The 25524-nt window shown below is 53.6% G+C and overlaps 1 protein-coding gene across 3 annotated transcripts in view; it reads right to left on the bottom strand.

Moving 5' to 3' along the window:
* Positions 1-1624: 1624 nt before the first annotated feature.
* Positions 1625-25524, bottom strand: part of CHKA (choline kinase alpha) — a 52606-nt gene continuing 28706 nt past the window's right edge. For all 3 annotated transcript variants that reach the window (XM_070488288.1, XM_070488287.1, XM_044762466.2), the window contains 9 exons: positions 18043-18156; positions 15020-15153; positions 14549-14653; positions 13488-13546; positions 11878-11965; positions 11271-11379; positions 9663-9769; positions 8174-8255; positions 1625-2836 (listed from right to left, as the gene is read on the bottom strand). In XM_070488288.1, coding sequence (XP_070344389.1) covers positions 2777-2836; positions 8174-8255; positions 9663-9769; positions 11271-11379; positions 11878-11965; positions 13488-13546; positions 14549-14653; positions 15020-15153; positions 18043-18156 — 858 coding nt within the window. In that variant the 3' untranslated portion in view covers positions 1625-2776. The remainder of the gene's footprint in view (positions 2837-8173; positions 8256-9662; positions 9770-11270; positions 11380-11877; positions 11966-13487; positions 13547-14548; positions 14654-15019; positions 15154-18042; positions 18157-25524) is intronic.

The raw sequence follows: 25524 nt of genomic DNA on the forward strand, positions 1-25524 counted from the left end.
CCTAGGCGTGGAGGATGGTGCTGGCACGAGCAGGCCGATATTCCCATGCCCCCGAGCCTGACCAGGCACTCCACACAGGGCAGTGGTGTCACACACAGCCGAGGTCACCGTCTTGCAAAGAAGGGCAGAGGTTGTCCAGGGCAGCCCAGGAGTTGCCTGGGGCCCCGAGGGTCAGGCAGAGAGCTGAGCCGGCCTGCAGGCCCTGCCTTTCCGTCCCTCCTGGGTGGGCGGTCCCACTCCCCGGAGGCTGACCTTTATCCTGCAAGTCTCTCTGGTCTGGGTCCCAGCACCGGGGCCGGGAGGCAGAGCCAGAGCTGCTCAGAGGCTCGCTTTCTCCGGCCAAGGAAGTGCAAAGCGGTTATTCCGGCGGGAGGCCCCTGAAACAAAGGCCGCTTTGAGGCCGGAGACGCCCTGGGCACAGTGAGCGGGTGGCTCGGCCCCATCCCTGTGGCTCTCATCTGGCCAGCGGCTGGGAGGAGCCTGTCCCTCGGGTCTGGGACTGCCCTGCTCAGGGCCCCCAGATGCCGGGCTGGGGTCCAAAGGGCTTCGTGTCAATCCCACACGCATGGTAGACACTTGGGTCCTAGAAACACTAACGCAGTGTCCGGTTAGGAAGAGGCAGCTGTGCGTGGGACTCAGGAGGGCTGCAGACGCATCTGGACTGAGCCCAGGGCAGCCAGCCTCACACCCTCCCAGGGAGCAGAGCTGGGCAGAGACCTGCAGGGTGGCGGTCGTGGCAGAGAGACCCTGAGCAGATGTCAGAGCTGAGTGTGGCGTGTTTTGTGGGGAGGCAGTGTGATCCCAGGGAGATGCTGGCTGGCCCTGCCCTGGCGTGCAGATGGCAAGCAGCCTGTCTGGAGAAGTCTCGCTGCTGTAGCACCAGCATGTGCAGAGGCACTGGGGTGGGCACTCTTGGAGCACAGAGGCCATCATCAGGAGGCAGAGGGACAGGGGGTCACCGGTACTGTGAACAGGCCTGATCCCCACTCACGCAGGCTTAGGGTCTAATGCAGGAGACAACGAGTGAGCCAATCAGAACTCTAGGAAAAGCCCCATCTAGAGAATAAAGTGACGGGCAGAGAGGAGGTGGGGGGGTCAGGGTGGACTAAGGACGGCACCACTTGAGATGGAGGGATGGAGAAGGGCCCGAGCGATGACTTTCTGAGCTGACTGGAAGCATGTGAAGCAGCCCGTCATTGGAAGACCCGGCTCCAAAGCATCTCTGCGAGGAAGCCTCAAGAGAGCCTGGGGTCTTATGGCGGAGCGAGGCTGGAGCAGTGACTGAGGCGCGGGGGGAGGGCGGACACGGCCGGTCGGGCAACGACCGCACAGGCCTCGCAGGCACGGCAAGGAGTCGGAGCTGGGTCCTAAGTGAGAGTCACGCAGGGGGGCAGGGTCATTCATTGCTTAGCTGTCAAAACACATGAACACATTCACCCGGGGAAGGTTTCAAGTGTCCACAAGGGTGAGCAGTGCGAAGTCTCCCTCTTGCCCCGGCCCGGCCATCCCTTTCCTCCCAGACACACCTGCTCCCAGCTGCTTCTGCGGCCTTCCAGAGGCCTTCACGTCTGGGAGCAGCGGGGAAGGACGCACTGGGAGCCCCCAAGACAGGACACACTCAGGGTGACAGCTGAGGGTGTGTTTTTATTTCTTTAATTCTGTATGGTACAATCTCTGTGGTAGCAGAAACATATGCACAAAAACAATTCAAATAAGAGTTCAGAGGTAAAAAAAGAATTTCTCCCAAAGGACATTTAACATATCTGGATTTCACAGCTCGGCTCAAGCCACACCCCCATTCCACATGCGGTCTGCTGCCTCCCACGGTGCCCGCGTCCAGGACGGCAGGGAGCAGTGAGGGCAGGCAGGGCTGGCCCCGAGAGCCCGGGCCAGGGTCCCCCTGTGCCCCCAGGCACCCCAAGGCCGCAGTGCCAGGGGCAGCAGCAGGCCGGTCACATTCCCCAGCTCCAGGCTGAGCAGAGGTGGAGGAGAAAAGGCTGCAGAGAGCAGGACAGAGGGAGGGCGACGGGAGGCGTGTCCGCGTGGCCCCTTGTCCAGCTGCTGGACCCCGGTGGCCGAGGCTCCCTGCCTGCGGGTCGGTAGGAGGGCCCAGGCGAGGTGGTGTCCAGTCAGGGTGAGGTTCGCCTGTGTTACAAAATATGCACAACAGGTCGGAGCAGCTACATCCACCTGTGCCTGGACGAGAGCTCGCGCCCGTCACGTGCAGTCGGCTGTCTCGAGCCAGCCATTTGGACCAAAAGGGCGAAGGAGCAGCTTCTGGAGACCCACGGTCAGGCCACGGAGCGACATCACAGTCTGTCTGCTCTCTCGCCGCCCCGGGGAGCGAGCAGTGTCTACCTGCTTACACAGAGAGCCTGGTCACAGCGTTCACCAGGCTCTGAAAATCCTTTCAAAGTCAACATTAACCAAAGAAAGTACCCGCAGGAACCCCGTCTGGGCTGTTGGCCACATCGGACGGAGGGCGCCGGGCCCCACACGTGGAACGCCGTGTCTCGATTAAGAGGATTCTGAGATATAGCTCTAGTGCACTACTGTACTATAGTTCTGCGTCCCGATCGCATTTCAGAGGCCTAGCGGAATCGTAAACAAGATATGAAAGAAATGTTACTCCATTTAATACAGTCTTTCGTATCATACACATCTGCGTGCGGCAGGAGGCGCCTTCTCGCCGCGGGTGCAGTCGTCGGAGCACAGGGGCCGCTGGCTCGGCCGCCCCGCGCCGTCCAGGGATGCAGCGCACGACGTCCTCCCGCAGTCACACCCCCAGCTTCCTCTTCTGGTCGAAATAGGCATCAAACCGCGCCTGGGCGTAGTCCTGGGAGACACAGGAAGAGCCGCCTCACCCAGGGCTCCCGCCTGCCCCGCGCTGCCCGCGTCCCGCCCGGGCCACCGACAGCACAGCACAGAGCAGGCCTGCCCGCTGCGGGCTGTGCATGAGCCGGGCCCGCTCTCAGACAGGCCTCTGGGCTGCCAGCGCTGCTCACGGCCACCCCTCTATCTCAGGCAAACTCGGGGGGTCCCTGCACCCAGACGGGACTGTCTGCGTGTCTGCCGCTGCCTAGTTCGCGTCTCATGTGCCTTTTCTGCAGACACTGGCTGACGGACATATACAACACAGGGTCTTCTTTTAAAGCCAAAGCTCCCTGGGGCATTAGCATGTACAAAAGAAGGTGAAAGAAAGAAAGGAGGTGCCACCTAGTTTCTGGGGTCACCTGCAGCGTGATCACTAAGTGAGAAAACCTGGTTTTGGGTTCTGATTATTCCGGAGCTGTCTGGCTACCGTATTTCTCTGGCCCTCTTCCCCCACCATCTATGAGTGTGGACAAGACCCTCTCTTAAGGACCCACTCCAAATGGAAAAGTCCGCAGTGCTAACTGCCCAGGTTACAAAACCACTTTTTAAAAACTTAGCGTTGAAGTATAATCTATATACTACAACAATTAACTCATTTTAAACGTCCTGTTCAATAGTTCTCGCAAACGCACACATGCGGTTCACCACCATCACGATGAAGAGCGTCTCCAGCGCCCCCAAAGTTCCCTCGGCCTCTGCAGTCACCCCGCCCCTACTCCTGGCCACAGGCAGCCTCCGACCTGATTCAGTCCCTACAGATTGGACAGACAGACGCGGAATCACCCAAGAAGCACCCTCTGGGTCTGGCTTCTTTCACGGAGCAGAACGTTCCTGGGATTTGCCCCTGCTTTGTGTCATCAGTGATTCACTCCTGTTTATTGCTGAGTAGTTTTCCACTATGTGGCCCTGACACAGTGATTTATCCATTCATCTGCTGATTACCATGTGGGTTGTTTCCAGTTTGGAATAATCCAATTCCAGGGTTATTACAAACAAAGCTGCTATGAGCGTGTGAACACAAGTCTTGGTGTGGAAATACGCTTCGTCTCTCCTGGATCCACACCAGAGAGGGATTGCTGGGCTGCATGGGAAGCACACGTCTAACTTTATGAGACCGTCAAACTGTTCCAGACTGGCTATGCCCTCTGACCTTCCCACCGGCGGTATATGCGAGTGAGTTCCACTTGCTCCAAATTCTTGCCGACACTTGGCACTGTCAGTTTTTTGGTTTTAGCCATCATCATGGCTGTGCAGGGTATCTCACTGGGGTTTGCATTTGCATTTCTTTTGACCAATTATCTTAAGCAGACAAAAAGATGCCTCCTGGCCATTTATCTTCCACGAGGTGTCCAAATCTTCTGTCCGTTTATAAAGTGGGTGTTTGGTTTCTTGCTGTGTTATTGGTTCTTTATACATTCTAGATACGAGTCCTTTGTCAGATATAAATTTGCAAGATTTTCTCCCAGTCTGTGGCTTGCCTCTTCATTTTCTTAATGGTGTCTTTCAAAGAGCAAAGGTTTTTAATTGTGATTGGGTCCAATGTACTGTATTTTTTCTTTTATGGTTAGTGCTTTATGTAACCTGAGCAACCTCTGCCAGAATCGCGAGGCTTTCCTCCTGTGCTTTCCTAGGAGCTTGGTAGTTTTAGCTCTACATTTAGGTCTAATATCCATTTCCAGCTAATTTCTGTGTATGCCATGAGATCAAGGTTCACTATTTTTCTTCCATAGGGCTACTCAGTTCTTCCCGCACCATTTTTTTAAAATATAATCCCTTCCCCATAGAAGTGTGAGTCTATTTCTGGGCCCTCTTCTCTGTTCCACTTGATCCATGTCTGTCTGTCTGTACTCCCACACCCAGCGTCTTGATTACTGTGCTCGGTGAACTCCAGCCGCTGATCTCCAACTTTGTTCTCACTACAGTTTGAGTTTTTCCCGGGCCTTTGCACAGACATGGCACTGCTCGTCAGGCCACGATGGGGCGGTGTCCCACAGGCCAGAACTAGAAGGACCCACAACTAAAATATACAACTATCGGGGCCGGCCCTGTGGCCGAGTGGTTAAGTTCACACGCTCTGCTTCTGCAGCCCAGGGTTTCGCCAGCTCGAATCCTGGGCACGGACATGCCACCGCTCATCAAGCCATGCTGAGGCGGCGTCCCACATGACACAACTGGAAGGACCCACAACTAAAAATACACAACTGTGTACCAGGGGGTTTGGAGAGAAAAAGGAAAAAATAAAATCTTTAAAATATATATATATATATATATATATATATATATATATATACACAACTATGTACTGGGGGGATTTGGGGAGAAAAAGAAGAAAAAAAAATTTATCCCTGAGTATTTCATGTTTTTTATGCCATTGTAAACACAACTTAGTTTTTTCATTTATAATCGTTTCTAGCATGTAGAAACGCAGTTGGTTTCTGTACACTGACCTTGTATCCTATGTCCTTGGAAAACTCACTCAGTAGTTTAAAAAGCTTTTCTGTTGACTCTTTTCTATTTTTTCATGTACAGGATCCTGTCACCCATGAAATAAAGGCAGTTTTTCTTCTTCCTTTCCAGTATTTTTGGGTTTTTCCCTTGCCTCACGACACCGGCCAGGCGCTCCCGCACCCCGTGACGCGCAGCCGTGAGCAAACCTCCCGCCGGGCTCTGCATCTGGGCAGAGGTGGGGGCACAGCCAGTCTCTGACCGAGAATTATCACGTCAGGCATAGCTTTCCATGCACGCGCCCCCCACGCTCTGGCTGAGGAAGTTCCCTCTGTTATGGATTGCTGAGATTTTTCATTTTGAATGGGTGGTGGATTCTGTCAAATGCTTTTCCGGCATCCACCGAGATGACTGTATGGGACTTTCTCCTTTGTTCTGTTAATACGGTGAATTACACTAATTGGTTTTTCAAACGTTAAATTAACCTTGCATTCCAGAGATACTTGCCACTTGGTCATAAAACAGTCTCCTTTTATATGTGGAGGGTTTGCTTTTTGCCTATATTTTGATCACGACTTTTGTGTAATGTTCCTGATGGACACAGATGTGCAGTTCTTTTCGAATGTCTCTGTCTAGTTTTGGTATCGGGATAATGAGGGCCTTGCCTCATCAAATAAATGAGTGGGGAAATGTTCCCTCCTCCTTCATTTCCCAAAAGTTTGTGTAGGACTGGTATTATTTCTTCCTTAAATGTTTGATTATATTCACCAGGATGTACAGTTTACTCTATAAGGTTTTTGGTTTTTTTTTTTTTTTTTTTTTTGGTGAAGAAGATTGTTGCTAACATCTGTGCCAATCTTCCTCTACTTTGTATGTGGGGCGCCACCACAGCGTGGCTTGATGAGCCGTGTGCAGGTCCACGCCTGGGATCCAAACCGGTGAACCCCAGGCCACCGAAGCAAAGCATGTGAACTTAACCACTATGCCACCGGGCCAGCCCTTAGGAAGGTTTTTGATTATGAATTCAAATTATTTTATAAATATATGGGCATTTCGTACATCCGTTTTGGGAATTTGTATCTTCCAAGAAATTTGCACATTTCATGGAAGCTGTCAAATCTGTTGGCATAAAATTGTTCATAATAGTCTCTTACCTTTTAACATCTATTAGATCTGTAGTGATGTCCTATCTTTGTACCCAATATTGTTCATGTTTGTCTGCTTTTTTTTCTTGCTCAGTATACAGAAGTTTATACATTTTATTGATCTTTTCAAAGAACCAACTTTTTTGGTTTCACTGATTTTCTCTATTTTTTGTCCACTTTCTATTTCAATGATTTCTGCTCTTTTAACTGGTTTTTCTCTTTCCAGCTTCTTAAGGTAGAAGCTTGGGTCATCGGTTTGAGAACTTTCCTCTTATGTAACACAAACATTTAAGCTACAAGGCCGTAAGTTTCTAAGCACTGCTTTTACCTACATCCCACAACTTCTGATAACGTTGTGTTTTCATTATAATTCACTTGAAAATATTTTCTAATTGTCCTTCTAATTTCTTCTTTGATCCAGGGTTTATTTAGAAGTGTGCTATTTAATTTCCAAATAATTGGGAATTTTCTAGATCTCTTTTTTTCATTGTTATTGATTTCCAGTGAAATTCCACTGTGGTCAGAGAACACACACTGTATTATTTCAATCCTTCCAAAGCGGAGACCTGTTGTGTAGCTCAGCACATGGCCTATCTTCACAAAGGTCCCCTACTCCCTGGAAAAGGACGTGCATTCTGCAGTCGCTGGGTGTTCGCTCACAGTCCGCCAGGTCAGCTCGGCCGAGGGCGTTGTTCAGGTCTTCACCCTTCCGGCTGTGGTACTCACTTGTCCTGTCCGGGACGGGGTGTGTGCGTGTCTGGGAAATCTACTTGGTGAATCTGCCTGTCTCTTCTTTCAGTTTTGTTGGTTTTTGCTTTATGTCTTTTGAACAACAGGCACAAGCACATTTAGGAAATCACTTACGTCCTCTGGATGAACTGATCCCTTTATGACGAGGAAATCCACTCTTTATCTTCAGTCACGTTCCTTTTCTGAAGTCTACTTTGTCTTACAGTATCATTTGACCATGACCCCAAATCTGCTTTAAAAATCCAAACCTCCCCTTCTTTTGCCTGGAAGCAGAAATCCTCCTAACACGGGACTGAGGGGGATAAAATGAACCAGTCATTTGCCACCACCCGTCCCAAAGCAAGGCGCTCACTACAGACTTTCGCGGGCCCTGCCTAGGACACCCCACCAACACTCAGTATGAAGCAGCAGAGGGGTTAACTAAAGGTTAAAACAGCGTCCATGTCAAGGACAGCTCTTAAGGTTAGAATAAAATGTCAGCCTGGCTTGGTACACGCTTGCCTGCAACAGGAGGTCGAAGTCAGTCAGCACCAGTGCCTAACTCTAAGCTGGCACTGCAGGCCGGAGAATGGAGCCGTGATGGATGGATAAGACACTTCAAGGCATGGGTAGGCAGCCCCCGCTCTCCTTCACCCCGTGTCCCTTGTGTCAAAAGGGACTGGGGTCAGCGGCTGGACCTCTAGGTCGGCATTTCTACATCCCCCACCAGAGCCACAGGACCCCATGGCACTTCTCTGAAGCAGGGAAGGTGGGGCCTGCTGGCCCTGGGAGAGGGTGACTCCAAAGGCCGACACGGCTCCAGGGAAAGTGCCTGAAATGGCGCGGCCTCCTCCCCCGGCCCACTGTCCTGGGGCCGGTCACCCTGCTCGGGTATGGAACGGTTGTTTCCCACCAAGCATTCACATACATCGTAGCATTTTCTTCCTGGGAGTAGAAGAAAAAGCCACCTCGAAACATACCATGTACCCAAATTCAATGGATGAAATCTTGGCCTGTACGATGGACCACAGTCCCCAGAAGAAATGGGATGCAAGGGCAAACCTGCAATCACAAAAGCAGGAGACACACGTGAGACGGGCACTGGTCAGGGGACCGGCGCGGTCACTTCCAGTTGGATGACATTTCGACCTGTCCGCACGCAGACTCTGTCCGCCTCGGTGAACCAGCAGGGTTATCCCCACAGAGACTGAGGACAGTGGGAGCGCCACAGCCGTCCTCCCCTCACCTCTGGCCGGTGGCAGGTGGGAACACGCCCAACTGCCTGTGCCTGGCACACGTAACCACACTCACAGGACTCATGCTGAGGCCTTGCTGGCGAAGCCCAGGCTGCACAGACACGCTCCGCCACACGTGCGAGCGCAGAGCAAGGGCAGCCCTCAGCACTCGCTGCTCAGCAAGGAGGAAGCCGCAGCCTCTGGAGGCTGGGCCGCCCTTCCCAGGAGGTAGGATGACACCCTCACCCTCACGCAGTGCCCTCCTCTCACACGGAAGTGAAACAGAGAACAGGAGCGTGGGAGCCAGGCCACCATCTCCAGGCTGTACCAGGCCCCTGTGCCACCGTGAATCCACACTCTCCTCAAAATAAGACTGCTGGGCTGAACGCCCTAGAAACCTCCCCACACCCGCCTCTGTGGTTCTGGTGGTCCCTGACCCATGACAGCCCGGTGGCGCTGCCTTCCTGCCTGGGCCTCCACCTCCATTTTTCTACTGCACCTGTTCAAGAACCAAGAGGGAAGATCTGGGCTGCAAGTGGAGCTGAGGGGGCAGCTGGGGGGCCGCACACTCAGCGAGGGGGTGTGGGCACTTTTAAAGACCATGAAGAGGCAATCTGTGGTAAGCGAGGTGGACAGAACCAGGTGGACCAAAGCTACCTAAACAGTCATTTTTACCAAATAATCTTATAGGACACCCCAAAGAATAGGGTAAAGAGATGACCGAGTGGGAATAAATAGTGGTTTCGCATCCAGACTTGTGGAATCTGGACATTTCCCAGCCCTGCTTTGAGAGCTGTTGAGAAAACAGTTAAAAGCAAGACTCAGAACCAATACACATGCCTTTTAATCATTTTCTAGGAGAAACAGAGTATCAGGTGGTGCCCCACCCCCCACCCCCACCCCCAGCATCAGAAACAAGAGCGTGCAGGCCCTGGGGGGCAGCGGCCTGGTGCAGCCGAGTCTTGTGCATGGTGACAGTTCGGAACTCCATCCTGCACTCTGCCCTGCTGGTGCGTGACCCCGTCCTCCTCACCTGCTTTGTGCTGAAACCTGAAAGATCTGGACACACTCGGCCACGTGGAGAAGGACCAAATGGCCTATTTTTGACAAAGTACAAGTCCTAGAGACGGACGGGTCTAAAGAAGCCCCTGGAATATAACTCCAAGTAGGCGCCCCAAATATATTCTGTAAAGAGGGGAGCATTCTTCAGAAATCAACACAGGAAAAAAGTTACCTGTTGACTTCGACCAACATTTCTTCTTCTATAATGGACTTTTCTTCATTACTGAAGTTTTCAAATTCGTTATGGAATGCAGCCAAGTAATTGGAAATAAAATGGAGCTTCAAAAAAAAAAAAAGTAATTATGTTAGGATCAATGATGGTTAAAAACAGACAATGTCATGCTGTCATGAAGCACAAACACCCGGGGTGACTCCTCCAGATGACATCAGAGGAGCCTGGCAGAGCCCAGCCAGCCGCTCTGCCCAGGGGCGGGGATCCTGGAGCGCCCCTTCCCCAGCAGTGACGAGCAGCTCACAGTCAGAGTTCTAAGGGACCCGACGCTGTACTGCTGACAAGAGAGGTGCAGGCAACGACCTGCTGCTTCTGGAATGCAATTTGCGTGCAATCATTTTTTTCTCAGTGAATCCACACCACGTTTTTCACTGTCTGATCATAAAGCAGGGTGAGCCCACAGCAAACCCTCCCCGAGACTGGTCAGCACCCCATACGACGCTGCCACAGCATGCCAGGCACGAGGCTCCGGGCGGCCTGACGCACCCTGGCAGCTGTGGCCTCAGAGCGGGAGCTGGACTAGACAGTGCGAAGGGGCCTTCCACCCCTAAGAAGCCTATGTACACACTTAGGACTATTTACACACTAATGCTCATAAAGTGGCACCTGCCAATTCTGGTCTGGAGAAGAGACGGTTTACCCAAGGTTCCAGCAGGTTTCGCATTTAGGCTACATGTGAATTGGGGTGTACGAGATCCCTTGCTCTTGACTACTTCATACTACATTAAGGGCAGTGGAACACGGCAAACGCCTGCTTTTCTTCTGTAGGTGAGAACAGGCTGTCATTTGGCCCGCCTTTAGGAACCCAGCAGTTGGTTACCTGGTTGGAATGCCAACGCCTCTTCCTCTCCCACCTTTCCCAACATCGCCTCCTCCATCTTTCTTCTCTGACATCAGCTTTCACGCGCTACCTCACCTCCACCAGCAAAAAGCACCTTTTAAGCTGAAGCATTGCCCTCGGCAGGGGCTCCCAGAAAGGGGCCTTATACTCTGAAGTAGACCTGGCACAGAAGGATGCCTGCTGACACCCGTGAAACTCTCTGTAACGGGCACTAGTCTGAGCACCTGTTTCTGGAACAGTAACCCACTCACTCCTCACAGCAACGAAAAATGTGTGCAGATGAGCAAAGTGCAGCACAGAAACATCCAGCCAGTTACAGCCAGCAGCGGAGAGCTGGGCCTCACGGCCAGGCAGCTTAGGGTTTAAAACCCACGCTGGGACCACCCACCGGCGGGTTAATTTCTGGGAGACACTAAACTCTGAAAGTGGCACGTGAAGCCACAAACTTGAATCGATCCACACCCTGACAGGACAGCCCCTCTTCCAAAACAGGCCTCTCTGGCACAGAGATTTTAAAAAGCTGGACTCAAGTGTCAAGTGTGTGTCTACATTGAACAGAAAAAACAACATTTAAAGCAAAAAGGGTTCACCTACCACTATGCAACTTAAAAAGAGCATCTTTAAAGATGAAGATGTGATCAATTCTAACTGCATAAAACTGACACGTGATTCACATAAACACATAAGCACATTAACATGTCTCTTACCTGTTGCTTCCTGTTGGGGTACTTCAGGATGTTTGCTCTGAAAAAAGGGTACTTTTCATAGCTATAATCGTACATCCACTCACAGAAATGGTTCCCAATGTCAAATCCCCTGAAACAGACGACAGAGGCAGAGTGAGGCCCGCTGCCCACCTCAGGCTCCCGCCCACAGACGGAAGGAGGCCGGGTCGTGAGCACCCCTCCAGTAACCAGCTGGACTCCCCGAGGCCCCGAGGGCGTGATGCTTCAGCCGGGGACAGCCAACTGCGCGACCACTGGAACCTCGGCCGACTGAGCCATGAAAGCGACACCTGACCCCCTACTCAGAGCACCTGTCAAGAGGACTCTGGTGAATGGAAGCCAAGAGAAAATACCCAATTCTGGGTCTGACGCCTCGCATCACCACTCCCCTCTAACCCAGCGAGCTGGGGACAGGCGGCGCTGCCTCACATGGCCGTCACGGGCCACGGGACAAGAAGCGTCAGCTTCCAGCTGTAGACACTTCCAACCAGAATGGGATTATTACTTATTTTGTCCTATCGCTATTTCACACACACATTAAAATAATGAAACAAGACTGAAATAAAAACATTTCCCTTTAATGCATTACCTGTAGTTGTAACTGCTGTACTCAAAGTCGATGAGCATCAGCTTCTGCTTCTCAAGATGCTCTCTCCCTTCCAGCAGCAAGATATTACCTGCGGAAAGGTCTGAATGACATGACTTGTCCTCCGGGCGTGTTTTACAGTCAAGGGCACTAGTCCTTGAACAGCACGGCCGAGAGCGGTCTGACCCTTTCAGGGAATCCTAGCCACGCAGCGAGCGACCGCGGGCTGTCAGCCGCAGGACGGAGTGCCAGGAGGAGCACCGCCCAGGTCCACGTCAGCACGAGAGCACCTGTTCACAGCAGCTCAAGAGGGACACAGCCCTGGGCTCCCTGCGGAACAGAGATCTGGCACTCTTGGTTTTCTGGGGCAGTGCTTTCCAAATCTCTGTCCAGGGGCATGAAGGAGCGCCTGCTTGGCACGCTGGAGCTGGCTGCCCCATCCCCAGCAGCCCTGAGGAGGGCCGGCCGTGGCCCACCAGCTGGGCAGCTGAGTCCTAGTGTCCTCTCCAGTGAGGATGCCAGGGCAAGCTCGCTACCGCATTGCTCTGGGGACTGCATCTGGCCCCACTGCTTTGCCCTCACCTGGTTCTCACAAGGAGAGACCGCAGGCAGAGTTCTTACAACCGTGTGTCCTTTAGGGCTCAATTCTGGGCCAGAAGTGGGGTGTCCACACACTGGCTCTTCAGGCATCCATTCTGAGAACCCCCACTCTACACAGTGTTCAGGTCTCAATCATCGTGTGGCTGGCGGGGGGGCACTGGGGAGCCAGCCTCTGCTAGTGACCTGGGCCCCGTCCCTCCCAGGGTTTCTGCGGGAGGCACAGTTGCTAGGCTGGTCAGCACACACCTCCCGTTCCCAGCGGTCACTGAAAAGAGAAGTGGGGGCTGATGCCAAAGCAGCGGAACAGAGGGAACGGACGCCTCCCTATCCTGGCCTGCGGCTGCCCTTACTGCCAGGGGGCCCCCCGACCCATCTGCTGACGTCTGCGCAGCTCCCTGTCGCCTGGGACTGACAGGTCCACACCCTGCCTGACCTGACCTGGCCAGCAATCATCAGCTCATTAGTAAAAGGTATTTTGGCTCACACCAATGTCCTCTTGACGGCCAGTCTTCGACAGGGACCGCATGCGGACCGACACTGAGAGGGCAGGCGGCTTCGACAGGCAGCCCCGTGTGCCCGGTCAGGAGGCGCGGCCGGGCTGGGGGAGGTGGGCCTGCGCATCCGTCTGTCTCACATTCAGTCACACGTGTCCGACCAGCGTTAAACACCGAGCAAACACTGACTCAGGAAGTCTAAGTCCTCCATCCCAGCTCCCAGTTCACTGAACTTTCTCAGAGTTTTTCCTATGAATCTATTTTTTCCAGAGATGGGATGATACCCTACATGTCTTTCTAAAACAGCTTTTTTCGCGTAACACGCCCTGGAGATTTCTCTGTTGGTCCGGATACAACTCGACCTCGCTCTCTCTAACAGTCATACCACACCCCACTGCACGGCTGTGCCCTGAGCTGACGCGCCCCCTCCTCTCACAGACCTGGGGCTCCTCACACACGGGAGGCACGTGTCACGTCCACACGTGAGCCATCTCCAGCATAACAGGCAGCAACTCTTACCTTCCTGACAGTCATTGTGACAAAAGACAACTGGAGACGGAGTGGACTCGAGCAATGACCTGGAAGAGGAAGGTTTCGTTATTACCTGTCACACTTTTAAGCTAGATGCAAACAGCCTGGCTCTCTCAGAACGCCCAGCACCGTCTCAGCGCTCCAAACCAACACTCGGCCTTTGTGTAACGTGTTCACACCAATTCTGAAAACTCCATCACGATGTGGCGACCGTTCTACGGCAGCTCAAACTGGAAGTACACACGGGCCCGAGGACACCCGCTTCTCTGCCGCGGCCGGATCTTTGCACATGCTGTTCCTCTCCTGGAGGTCCCCTCCTCTCGTGCTGCTGGCCTGGGCCTGCAGCCCCTCCTCAGAGAACCCGTCCCTGACCGCTGACCCAGAGCAGACCCGCTACGTCGGTCTATTTTGGCCTCTGGTTTCCTTCACAGCACTTGTCACTCCTCGACATTATTTTACCTGTTGACTCGCTTTCTGTCTCTCCTAATAAAACAGAAGCTCCCTGAAGAAGGTCTCGATCACCGTTGCCTCAGCACCAACCACAACGGCCGGCACAGCAGATGCTCACATATTTGAGTAATAGAAGGTGCAAACACTCACACTCAGGGACGTGTGCTAGAAGCTGCACCCCCACCCCCAGAGAGCCCGGAAGCCTCTACCGAGAGGCCGAGTCGGCTTCCTGCTCCACCCCCGCCTCTTGGGGTCAGCTCTTCCCCTCACGTGCTTACACTCCCAGCAAGCTCCACGGCCTGGTTTTTGCGTTCTGTTTTTGTTTCAGAAAAACCTACTGCCCTAGATGCTCTACGGCCCGAGTCACTGCCCATTCCTCTGGAACGTACTTCCTCCACGACACCTTCATGGGGGACCCGAGGAGGAGAGAGAGGACTCGCCAAACCCATCCATTCACACTGGTCCTGCACAACCAGAGTAAAGGCCGGAGCCACGCAGCGCCTGAGGAATGCTCCTGAGTAACGGTTCCAGTGACCGGGAAGAGCTAAGTTTCCGGACAGATGCGCTGACCAGGTCAGGAGAGCGCGGCACAGACTCACCTCAGCTTTTCCAGCTCCAAAGGCAGATTGAACCTGAGGAATTTGTGCAGCTGCTTAACTCTGGCTTCCCCGGTGAACTTAATTCTCAGCACTTGGTTTAGATATCTTGCAAAAAAGGGGGAACAAAGGATCACTGCTCAGTTCATTGCGGCTTGTTCTTGGGGCCCTAGTTAAACGCAACCATGCGATGCCCGCAGGGACCCCAACCTCCACGACAGAGGGGAGGGCGGGGCCTGGGTTCAGCGCACCCCAGGGAGCAGAGTCTCTGCCCATCTACCTGTTCGGTAGCATTTCTGCAAATAGTCGTCTTCTTGGTTCAGGAATTGATTTCTACATGCAAGAAAGATTTATGCACGAAACCACCACCACCTGCACACCAGCCAACCACGTGGTTAACAACAGCTCCCTTCGGGCACCCCTGGGAGCCACCAGTGTCACACTAAGTGGGAGCCAGGCCATCTGATCACTTACTTTTCCATTGTTCCAAAAAGCCATTTTGGTTCCTTATTGAATGGCATTTTCATACCATGAAACGTGGCCATTTTCTCAGCGATTTCTGCAGAAATATCTGGCAAACTTAATTCTTCAGTGTCTAATCGCCGGCTCTGGAATAAAAAAGAGAGTGAGAAAACGGCATGTATCCGGTGACCCCCCAGTGTGAGATCCCACCATCGGGGGAGCAGAAGCCAGCTCTTGAGGGGCATCTGAGTCTCAGCCAGTGTACAGAACGCCCTCAGAAGGGGCACTGTGCCTGCAGACGGTGACCTGGCAGGGGGCTGTGGCGCTTCTCAGTGAGGGCAGGCCACCTCCACAGGCCGAGCTCATTCTGAACCCTTCCAGTGTGACAAAGTCCATATCCAGATGATCACATACTCCACAGGTCTGCCCTCTGTCGACTTGAGCACCCCCCCCGAGGCTGGAGCCCAGGCCTCAGCAGCGCGCTCTGTGGCCAAGTGGCCAGCTCCTGTGCCAGCTCAGACCTCCGCCAGACACCTTGCAGGCGAGAGGCAGCGCTCAGAGCAGCTGCACTCAGAAGCAGCGCCGTGAGCTCAGGGTGAGCCAGCTCGCACTCATCCTGGAGGTGTCCCCACCTCGCCTGGCACAGAGCAGGCTCTCAGAGGGCAAAGCTAACAAAGGAGCAGAGGCGCCTAGTGGGGCTGACCCTCAGCTGCCGCTACCACAGGCTGCTCACGGGAGCTCAGTCACCTAAGGCCTGGACCCCTTTTCCACGTGAACTGCTCCCCTACAGAAACCCCCAGAGCTATTCCTCTGAAAACCCAAAGCGGTACAGCACAGGGGGTAGGAGTGGGTTTCCCCAACTCAGAGAAACCCCAGCTCAAATCAATCAAATTAGTTAACACTCTTTACTAAGTTACATGGCCAAGGGCAGATTACTTATGCCTCTGTGCCTCGCTTTCCGGTTTCTGCATAATGGGAGCCACGACATTAAGTCCCTGTCGGGGCTGCTCTGAGCTACAGCCAACAGTGCAGGCAAGGACTTGGGGCCAGCGCCCGAGCAGGCGGTCTGCACAAATGGCAGGGGTCTGACGACTGGCGCTGAGAGTTCGCTGGAGGCATCAGCTCAGCCTTCTCAGCTCTGGAATCCTCCAAGGCGCCAGGTGAGCATGCCACCAAGGGACAGGGAGCTAGGCCTCTAGGGGCAGGACACAGGGCTTCTCAAGGCAGCTCATCGGCTTTCATAGGGCTCTGCTAAAAAAACGCCAGCAATTTGTTTGGCAACGTGGAAAATGTAAAGCTACAGCGCTCCAAGATGAGCAGGTCTCAGGATTCCATGTCCTCTCGCAGCAGAGAAACAGAGAAGGAGAAATATGAGACTGTCCACCATCGCTAGAGGTCACCACCCTCAGTGCCCTCTGAACGACAGCTATGGGATCCAGGCAAGACAGGAAAACTTTCACTATGCAGTGATCAATATATACAACAGAGTCCAGAACCTCGGAACGAGCACAGCATCAGTCCCACGGACCCACAGCTCTCTGCCCTGACCCCAGCTCCCTTTCTCTGTGAGACAGTCCCATTACTCGGAGCTGTGTTCATTGGTCCCTTATCTTTCCTAAAAACAGAAGTTTCACCACATGTGTATTCATTTATTAAAGACTTTTAATGTGCATTTTATTAGGCTTATAAAAATGGTATGATACCATTTGTAGTTTCCTGCAACCAGGTTTTATCACAGCATGTTTTTAAGATGCATCCATCCTGCCACATGTAACCTACAAAGTGTTTTTATATTTGCAAAATTCTTTCAAAGTCTTTACTCTCTCATTTGAGTCTCATGCCAGAGAGCTCTTACTGTCTTTACTGGGAAAATTACGACTGAAAACACAGCCACGTGCCAAGACAAGCGCCAGGGAAGAGACTAAAGGCAACAGGCATGGGGAGGGCAGCATGCACTCATTTAACACCCCCGGGATGGCGGCTGGCATATATGGCGCCACCGTGTACACCAGAAGATGGTGCCCTTCCTGGAGAGCGAGAGACAAGAAGGCTCCTGGCCCTGGGCTGTGGGGTCAGACAAAGGAAGCCCAGCCCCCTGCCCCTGGCTGGACACAGTTTAAATCCTGGTGAGCAGAGCATCCTGTCAGCCAGATGTCCTTGTGCTTTGCGCCACCTGCACAACTGTACAGGCCGGGCCTGCACACACGGGGGGCCAAGACACCACGTGAGGCAGGGCATGAAACGGCAGCCATTCCTGACCCTAGTCCCCAAGGAGCTTACACTTGTTAAGAGGGGAAAACCTTCACGACATCTGCAAGCAGGGACACAGGCCAGCCGTGCTCAGCATCTCCACCCAAAGGAGCTGGTCACAAGGCCCCGAGTCACCCCACACTCGCCTCACGGGAGCTCCTGAGGCTCGAAGGCCTCTGTGGGGCCGGGTGGGTGGGGGCGGGGCCAGCACCCATAATCTAAACTACGCCCGGTGGCAGATGTCACAGCAGCATTACAAATGCCTCAGAACAGCGAGAAAGGGAACACAGGCCTGACTCTCAGCAACAGAGGATGTGAGCAGGGCCTCGAAACGTCAGAGGAAGCTGACGGGCCTGTGGGCAGGTGGACTCAAGTGAGGCGCTCAAAGGGAGACAAGGCAAAGGGCAGCGGCGGCCCCCGCGGGCGGGTACCAGAGACAGCACGGCGTGGCCGGGCCAAGCGTCCTGCAGCGAGCTCTACAGAGAGGGCCCAGAAGTCGGGAGAAGCAAGGGGAGAGGGGAAAGCTTCGGAGCGAGCAGCTTTAGGGGACCATGGATGTTAAGTTGCATATGCATTTTTGATTTGGATATTACCTTTGCAGGAAAGACAGAGCTTCTGAAGCAAACCCAATGAAAACGTGGTTTTCTCCATTTCTGATACAGTTTAACGATACAGGTCACATTGACTACTTCAGGCCACAGCATCTCAGGCTCTCGAAGCCTGAGACGAAGAACTCACCTCCCGGCTGTGGCACACGGCAACCACGGGTCGCAAACACATCTTACCGGGATGAACTGCTCCAGGCGGCCCTGGGGGAAGATGCCGTACAGCTTCGGCCCGAGGGACCTCTCGGCGAGAATGGCGAACATGACGCTCTCCAGCACCATGGCCTCGGCCCCCTGCAACAGACGCGGCACACGGGGTCACTGACGCGGCCCCACGGGGCTCTGGCGCGCTTGCGCACGAGCAGCTCCACACCTGGACATCTGATCGTTATTACCGTCCCCATTTTAAATACAGGGCAACAGAGGTCAACAGATTTTAGAATCTGCAGGGTCCACGCTTATAAGCAGCACACTATATCGACGAGATTTAAAATTCAAATTTAATTTAGGTCACTGGCTCCAAAAACATAAGAACATCAATATTTTATTGCTTGTATTTACTTCAAAACTCACACGAGACTCACCCTTGGCCTCCTATCCAAGGCCACACAACCACCACTCTGGGAGGGCGAGAGAGCCCAGGGCCTCTGCTGCTAACCTGGCCTGCCGGTCTGGTGGTGAGAGAATCACTGACTGAGATCGGGGTCTCCGTGTTTTGGTCCAAAGAGCCCCCAGCATGGAGCACCCGAGGCTTCTCTTTGCTTTCTTATTCCCAATGTTCTCTGCCATCTAATGTTGGTCTTCTTGCCAAAATCTGTATGACGTTCCTATGTTCTGTCACGAGTCCCATAATCATTTTGCCTTCAAAATCCATCTTTTGATCTCAGCTCAAATTCATTCTTTAGTCCTTTTCCCTTAAACAGCAAATTATAGCTTAACAGTTTCCTTCTGTTGGGGGGAGGGGCAGGAAAGGGTGCCCCCGGACCTCCTAAAGAGTTTCTGGACCGGAGCAGCTGAGGAGGGGCCGCAGGTGCGGTCTGAAGACACTTTGGGGTGATTCTGATTCACCCCTTGTTCAGAAACGTGCGTGGAGGACAGTGGCCCAGTGAGACAGCGTTCAAAGAGAACAGCTCTTTAAAACACACTCACGTGACAAGATGCGAACTGACAGACTTAGCGGGACGAACTTGCCAGGCAATGACATAACACCAAAGGGAGTGAGAAGAAAACCAAAAGGAAAAAGCCGCCTCCAGAGGCTACGGGACCACATTAGAGCAGAGAGTAATTCAGTCTCTTTTACACTTTGTGGGGGACTGGATTTGGGGATAATCCCCCACAATTACACAGTCTAGCTGCCTTCTTGTGCAATCCCCACCATTACGCTCTAACTGTCACCTTCTGAGGCCCAGTCCTCGCTTACTAATCCGTAGCTCTGTCCACACGCCCGCTGGGAACCAGTGCGTCCCCCCAGAAGCCCTGCGCCGAAGCCCCAAGCCCCAGAGCGACGGCACGTGAGGTGGGCCTTGGGGTGGCTGGGTTCAAATGGGGCCATGAGGGTGGGGCCCTAGGGGATGAGCGTCCTCAGAGGGGACACACCAGAGCTTGCATGCTCTCTCCGCCCCGTGAGGACGCAAGGGGAGGACGGCGCCACGAGCCAGGGGACGGCTCTCACCAGAACCCGCCGTGCTGGCCCCCTGCTCCCCGGGCCTCCAGCCTGCGGAGCTGTGAGGAATCCGTGTGGTTTATGCCCCGCCCCGGGTTGTCCATGACGCGGCCTGAGCAGACTAACACAACGACAACACAGACCCAGCACTGATCTGCCACGTTCACGGGTTTTGGAGCAGGATTTGAGATCACATAGGTTTCACTCCTGGAACCTTTAGAGAACGGCTAATTCCTAACAGCTATTTAGCTGGCAAATGTTTCCACTCGCTCATCTGACCTCACAGCAAACCTGTGAGGGCGGCACGGTCACCACTGCCCCCGTTTACCTCAAGTCCAGCATCAGAGATGCCCTACGGGACACTGTCCCCAAGGTCTGCAACGCCTCTCCCAACCTCTCCACTCGGATACGCCTGGGTGCCCAAGGGGCTGTGGGGCCGCCCACACTGAGGGAAGCGCAGAAGCGGAGGCCAGGCATCTCAGGGGACGAGGGGGCTGAATCTGGCACCCAGAGCGAGGAGGCTGCCGTAGCGGCTCTTCGCAGCTCTCAGCCACCTGTAATCTCCCACCTCAAAATTCTAGCCTGCTCCCCACTCGTTTCCAAAGCGTAGGATCAGGATGCTCTGCCCGGCCGTCCAGAACTCTGTCGGAATGAAAGCCTGTTTTTCAGCTCTCCTCTGTGGACTGACTAAGCTGAAGGGCCTTAGGATGGCACTGTACAAAACACACACGTGTGTCCAGTCCTACACAGCCCTTGAAGTTTGCAATGCAAGTTGTCTACACAGACGGAAACCTCGCTCGATGATTTTGACAAACTTGGCATTTGCACCTCGTGTGCACAGAGGACAAAGGCTCCTGGGAGCTGACTTCACAGGAAGCACTGTCACTGGCACTTGGGCTAAACCCACACTGTCCAGAACCCCCGGGCCACCACGTCAACCCATCAGGAGGATGGTGGAGAGGAGATGGAAAGAGACTTAAGAACTTTCCGGTTCTCTTTCGCATTGCTCTGAGCACTGTACACAGGAACCTCTCTGTTCGCATGGAATATTGCAGTTTCCTCTTTGTTCAGGGGGGAGAAGGGGGATGGTGTGCGGAGGGGAGAACTTAGAGGGGAAGAAAATGAAAGAAAACACTAAGTCACAAGCCAGAAAAATGGGTAGTTAAGAAGGAGAGCAGGCAGCTTAGAACGACGGCATCAACTACGGGTGGTCTTTCCGCCACCACTAGGTCTCCAAACACCGTCCGGCTTGTTCCCTGAGGAGAGTGAGCACAATAAAGGACAGAATGGACACAACCCAGCCTACGGCCCCACCCAGCCGCCTCAGCCAGGGGCCGTCCAACCACAGCTGGTCCTACTCTCTCGGGAGAGACGATCAGTGCCTCAACTTGAAAGGACTTACTCTGGCTTCAGAAATATTCATTCATAAATTCACCCAAAAATATTGATTGAAGCCTCCTATGTGCCTGGCACTGCGTAAGCCCTGGGAAACACAAACAAGATACCACGGCCCCCACCCGCATGGAGCCTGCATTCTAGGGGGAGAAACAGATGGCAGTGAGCAGGTCCAAGGGCTGAGTGGGACAAGTGCAGCGAAGGACCAGAGGGTGACAGGACAGCGTGATGGGGCAGCTACTCCAAGGAGACACCCTGACAGCTGAGCGGGGAGAGGAGGCACACAGAGGCCAGCAGGGAAGCCCGGGGCTGAGGTAGGAATGAGGTGGCGGGGCCGGGGGGGGGGCACGTGCAGCAGGGCAGGGCAATCAAGGAAGAGACAATCCAGCCCGGAGAGGCTGGCAGGCCCGCCGAGTGGGCTGGCTGTCTGCAAGGCCTGGCCAGAGAGACAGTCCTCAGCACACTGACGGTCATCAAAGCTAATGAACCAGCTGAAGAGGATGAACCAGCACGGAGCCTGGGAACTCCCGACGTCTGTTAGCAGTGGCTTCCACGTGGCTGGAATGCATTTTACATGGCAGCTCATCACATACACCCGCCTACGACGAACCTTATATGCTCGCAACCTGCAATGCTTTCTGCTATTTTCTACTCTATTTCATTAAAAAAAAACAACAAAAAACGCTGACATTTCCTGCCCCATTCGAGGTGTGTGACCCACCACCTGAACAGCTGATTTAGCTGGGGGCAGCAGGAGGGACCAGGAAAGGATGCGGGGGAAGAGAAGCTGTCTGATGTCACGACGGAGAGGGACATTCTGTGTCAGATGCTGCCGAGGGGACAAGTAGGGGCAAGAGGAAAGTGGCCACTGGATTTGGCAACGTGGAAGTCAGTGACAAACACCAGAGAGGTTCCAGGAGCCGCGGGGGCAGGTGTCAGACTGGGGCCGGTGAAGAGCAAATAGAGGGGGAAGAGACCAGAGGGGCGGAGGGGAGGTGTTTAGACTGACTTTTCACTTTATCTGTACAGATTTACTTCTCTAAAAAAACTAAAATCCAGTCCTAAGAATATCGAGATTATGAACCCCTTGGGAAGACACAACAGCGTTTCTGTGTTATTCTTGCCCAAAATGCATAACCTCATTCCAATCATGAGAAAAGATGAGACAAAACTGAGAGGGTATTCTACAAAATAACTGGTCTTCATAAGTATCAATACGGCGAATAAGAAAAAAGCAGAGCTGTACAGATTGCCAAAGACTAAGGAAAAACAACCACCCATGCAAGGTTGGGATGCTGCTAAATCCCAGGACAGAACACAAGAAGACATCAGTGGAAAAGCCTGAGATACCCAAAGACGGCCTGTCGTTTAGTTAGTATCGCTGGCGTCCTGGTTTCGATCACTGCCCTGTGGCTGCGTAAAGATGTAACAGCGGGGAAGCTGGGGAAGGGGCAGGTGGGACCTCTGTACTATTTCTGCAACTTTTAAGTTCACAATGAATTTGAAATAAAAGGTTAAAAATAAATAAATGCATATAAAAAAAGACTGCCATCAAGGAACATGAAAAAACAAGTTACTGATTCTGTATGGTGGGAATAAAGGTATTTATTATGGTATTCTTGTACTGTCCCATACTATCAAAACTTTTTCCAAAAAAAGGGATTGGAAAGTGAGAAGGCAGAGAGCACGTGTTAATACTCTCTCAAGAAATCCTGGGGCCGGCCCTGTGGCCGAGTGGTTAAGTTCGCGAGCTCCGCTTCGGCGGCCCAGGGTTTCACTGGTTCAGATCCTGGGCGCGGACATGGCACCGCTCATCAGGCCACGCTGAGGTGGCGTCCCACATGCCACAACTAGAAGGACTTGCAACTAAAATATACAACTATGTACTGGGGGATTTGGGGAGAAAAAGCAAAAAAAAAAAAAAAAAGAGAGACTGGCAACAGTTGCTAGCTCAGGTGCCAATCTTTAAAAAAAAAAAGAAATCTTGGGGGGGCTCCCCAGTGGCATAGTTGCTGGGTTCACGTGCTCCACTTCGGCAGCCCGGGGTTCGCAGGTTTGGATCCCGGGTGTGGACATACACACTGCTCATCAAGCCACACTGTGGCAGGCGTCCCACAAATAGAGTAGAGGAAGATGGGCACGGATGTTAGCTCAGGGCCAGTCTTCCCCAGCAAAAACAGAAGGACTGGCAGCAGATGTTAGCTCAGGGCTAATCTTCCTCAAAAAAAAAAAAAAAAAACAAAACTTAAAAAAGAAATCTTGCTACCAGAGGGAGCTACATGGGGTGAGGCCAAGGAGAGCATGAGTCCAGCAAGCCGTGTCACCGTGCAGAGGGCCATAGCAGTAGGTGGAAGGGCAGCAGCCAGTGGGCAGGGAGAGAGAAGAGCTGGAGCTGGAGCACGAGGAAGGACAAGTCTGTGGACAGGACGGGGGCGAACGCAGAGGGCTCCCGTATTTGGTAGTGGGAAGATGAGGACACAGCAGCCATCCAAGGCTGAGGTCCCAGTGCCTGCTCAGGGTAGGGAGGGGAGGTCTGAAGCACAGACTCAGGTCAGGAAGGCAGCCTCCGAGACTCGGCAGGCTCCCGCTGGAGGCTCTGCACCGTGAACTGAGGCAGAGCCAGTCCTCCCAGTGCTGTCATTGTCGTCTAACAATCCTCAGTTGCTTGGGTGCAGCACAGAGAAGGCAAATAGGTGGCTGGGTCTGAAGAGCAAGCCAGACACAGAAATCATCACCGAAGCAGGGTAGCTATCAGGACGGGTGTGGGTGGCAGGGCCTCGAGGCTCGAGCCTCAAAGGAACTAGGGTTTTCAGCAGAGGAGAAATGGAAACAGAAACGAGGAAGGAGCAAGAAGAACCATCCCCACCAGTGGCCCCGACGTCCATGGGAAGTGATAGAAAAAACATCCTCCTGGAGCGGGCTGCAGGGGAGGGGTCCCTAGGGAAGGCGAGGGCCCGGAGAGGACCTGTCAGTAGAGGAAATGTCCCGAAGAGAGGGAACAAAGACTGCTGACAAAGACCAGCCATTCAAAGGGGCTCAACAAAGACAAACTTCCTTCTCCATTCTGACAGCCAACTGCCCACTTTTGACCCAAAAGGACCATACACAAGATCAGATCACCTGTTTTCTGCTGAGCAGAAACCCAGCAGGAGGAAGAAGCAATGTGGCAGTGACGGATGGGTCACCTGAAGCGAGGGCAACTCAGACTGATGAGAAGAAGGGACAAGAAGTGTGTGCGCACTGGCAGGCAAGGGGCAGAACCTTCCAGAGCCGTCCACTGGCACCCGCTGCAGCCAGCGTTCAACAATCTTCTATCACCCCCTGCTATACACCAGGCAGGGGAGCGGCAGCGACATCCTGCCCTGAGTTTAGACTGTCACGAGAACAGGCAGCCATCACTTAACACTGAAAATGTACAGCCATGGAAGGTACAGGGGAGAGGCAGAGGGTGCCGGGGGAGCAAGGACGGAGGAAACCCAGTCTAGGGAGCAGGAGGGGACTCCCTGTGGAAGGGACCTGAGCTGAGATCCTGATTGTAAGCGAAGTGGAGGCTGGGAAATGGGCAAAGAATGGAGCATTCCAGGCAGAAGGAGCAGCGTCTGCAAAGGCCCTGTGACAGGAAGGAAACCCCATAGTTTAGGGCAACACGCTGGAGAGCAGGGAATGGGGGGCGGTGGTAAGATGAGACTGGAGCGCTCAGCAGCATCAGGCCTCAGGGTTCTGTTGGACAAAGCCCACCCAACTCAGCCCCGAACAGAGACTGAGCGCGGGAGGGATTCAAGCAAGAGGATAACGTGATGAGATGAGGAATTCAAAAGATGACTCCAGTGACGAAGAAGGGCATGGTTTGTGGGAGCCCAGGGAGGAGAGGGTGGCCGCCTGGACCAGGGAGGTGGGAGGCACAGAGGGAGAAGCGGGCAGAGCCCAGGTCTAGCTCAAAGGACAGTCTGGATGTGGGGGGAGGGAGAGAAGAGCAGCAGAGGTGACCCCCGGCTTTCCAGCCTGCACAGACAGGGCGGGTTCAGGCTTTGCTGCGGGGAGGGGAGGCGATCACGGCTTCACTGTGGACCTGGCGAGACACCCAGAGAGACTGTAGCGGACGGCATCAGCTCCACACAGAGGTGTGGGCCTCAGCCGCGAACCCCCGGCCTACGGGAGAAATGCAAGCACAGGGTTTGGATCTGCGGGCCTGGGGAGAGAGCGCAGGATGGGAGGGGGGCCTCGGGCCGACTCACAGGGAATTCCAGCACTGAAGACGACAGGAGGACGAGCCTAGGAAGGAGACTCAGGAGAAAGGAGAGATCTTTACTTTGTGTCTCTGTCTCCGGCTGCCGCTGCCGTAGGGAAGGAAATATTTCAAAAAGGGCAGGGGTCATGTCAAATGCTGCTGAGAAGTCAAGATAAAATGAGAACTGAAAATCTTCTCTGGATTTAGCATCCTGGAGGTCCTAGGGATCCAAGATTTTCAACTGCCGGGACATACAAAGGGCTATGCAGGAAGGGCTCAGAACGGCTGAAAACAGGATGGCAATCACTTCCCAGTCGATGACCTAGTGTCACCCCAGCGAGCACAAGTTCAAGATGCTCTAGCCCAGGGCCTCCAG

This window comes from Equus asinus, chromosome 17 (genome assembly GCF_041296235.1).
Source record: "Equus asinus isolate D_3611 breed Donkey chromosome 17, EquAss-T2T_v2, whole genome shotgun sequence".
In the NCBI taxonomy this organism is placed as follows: Eukaryota; Metazoa; Chordata; class Mammalia; order Perissodactyla; family Equidae; genus Equus; species Equus asinus.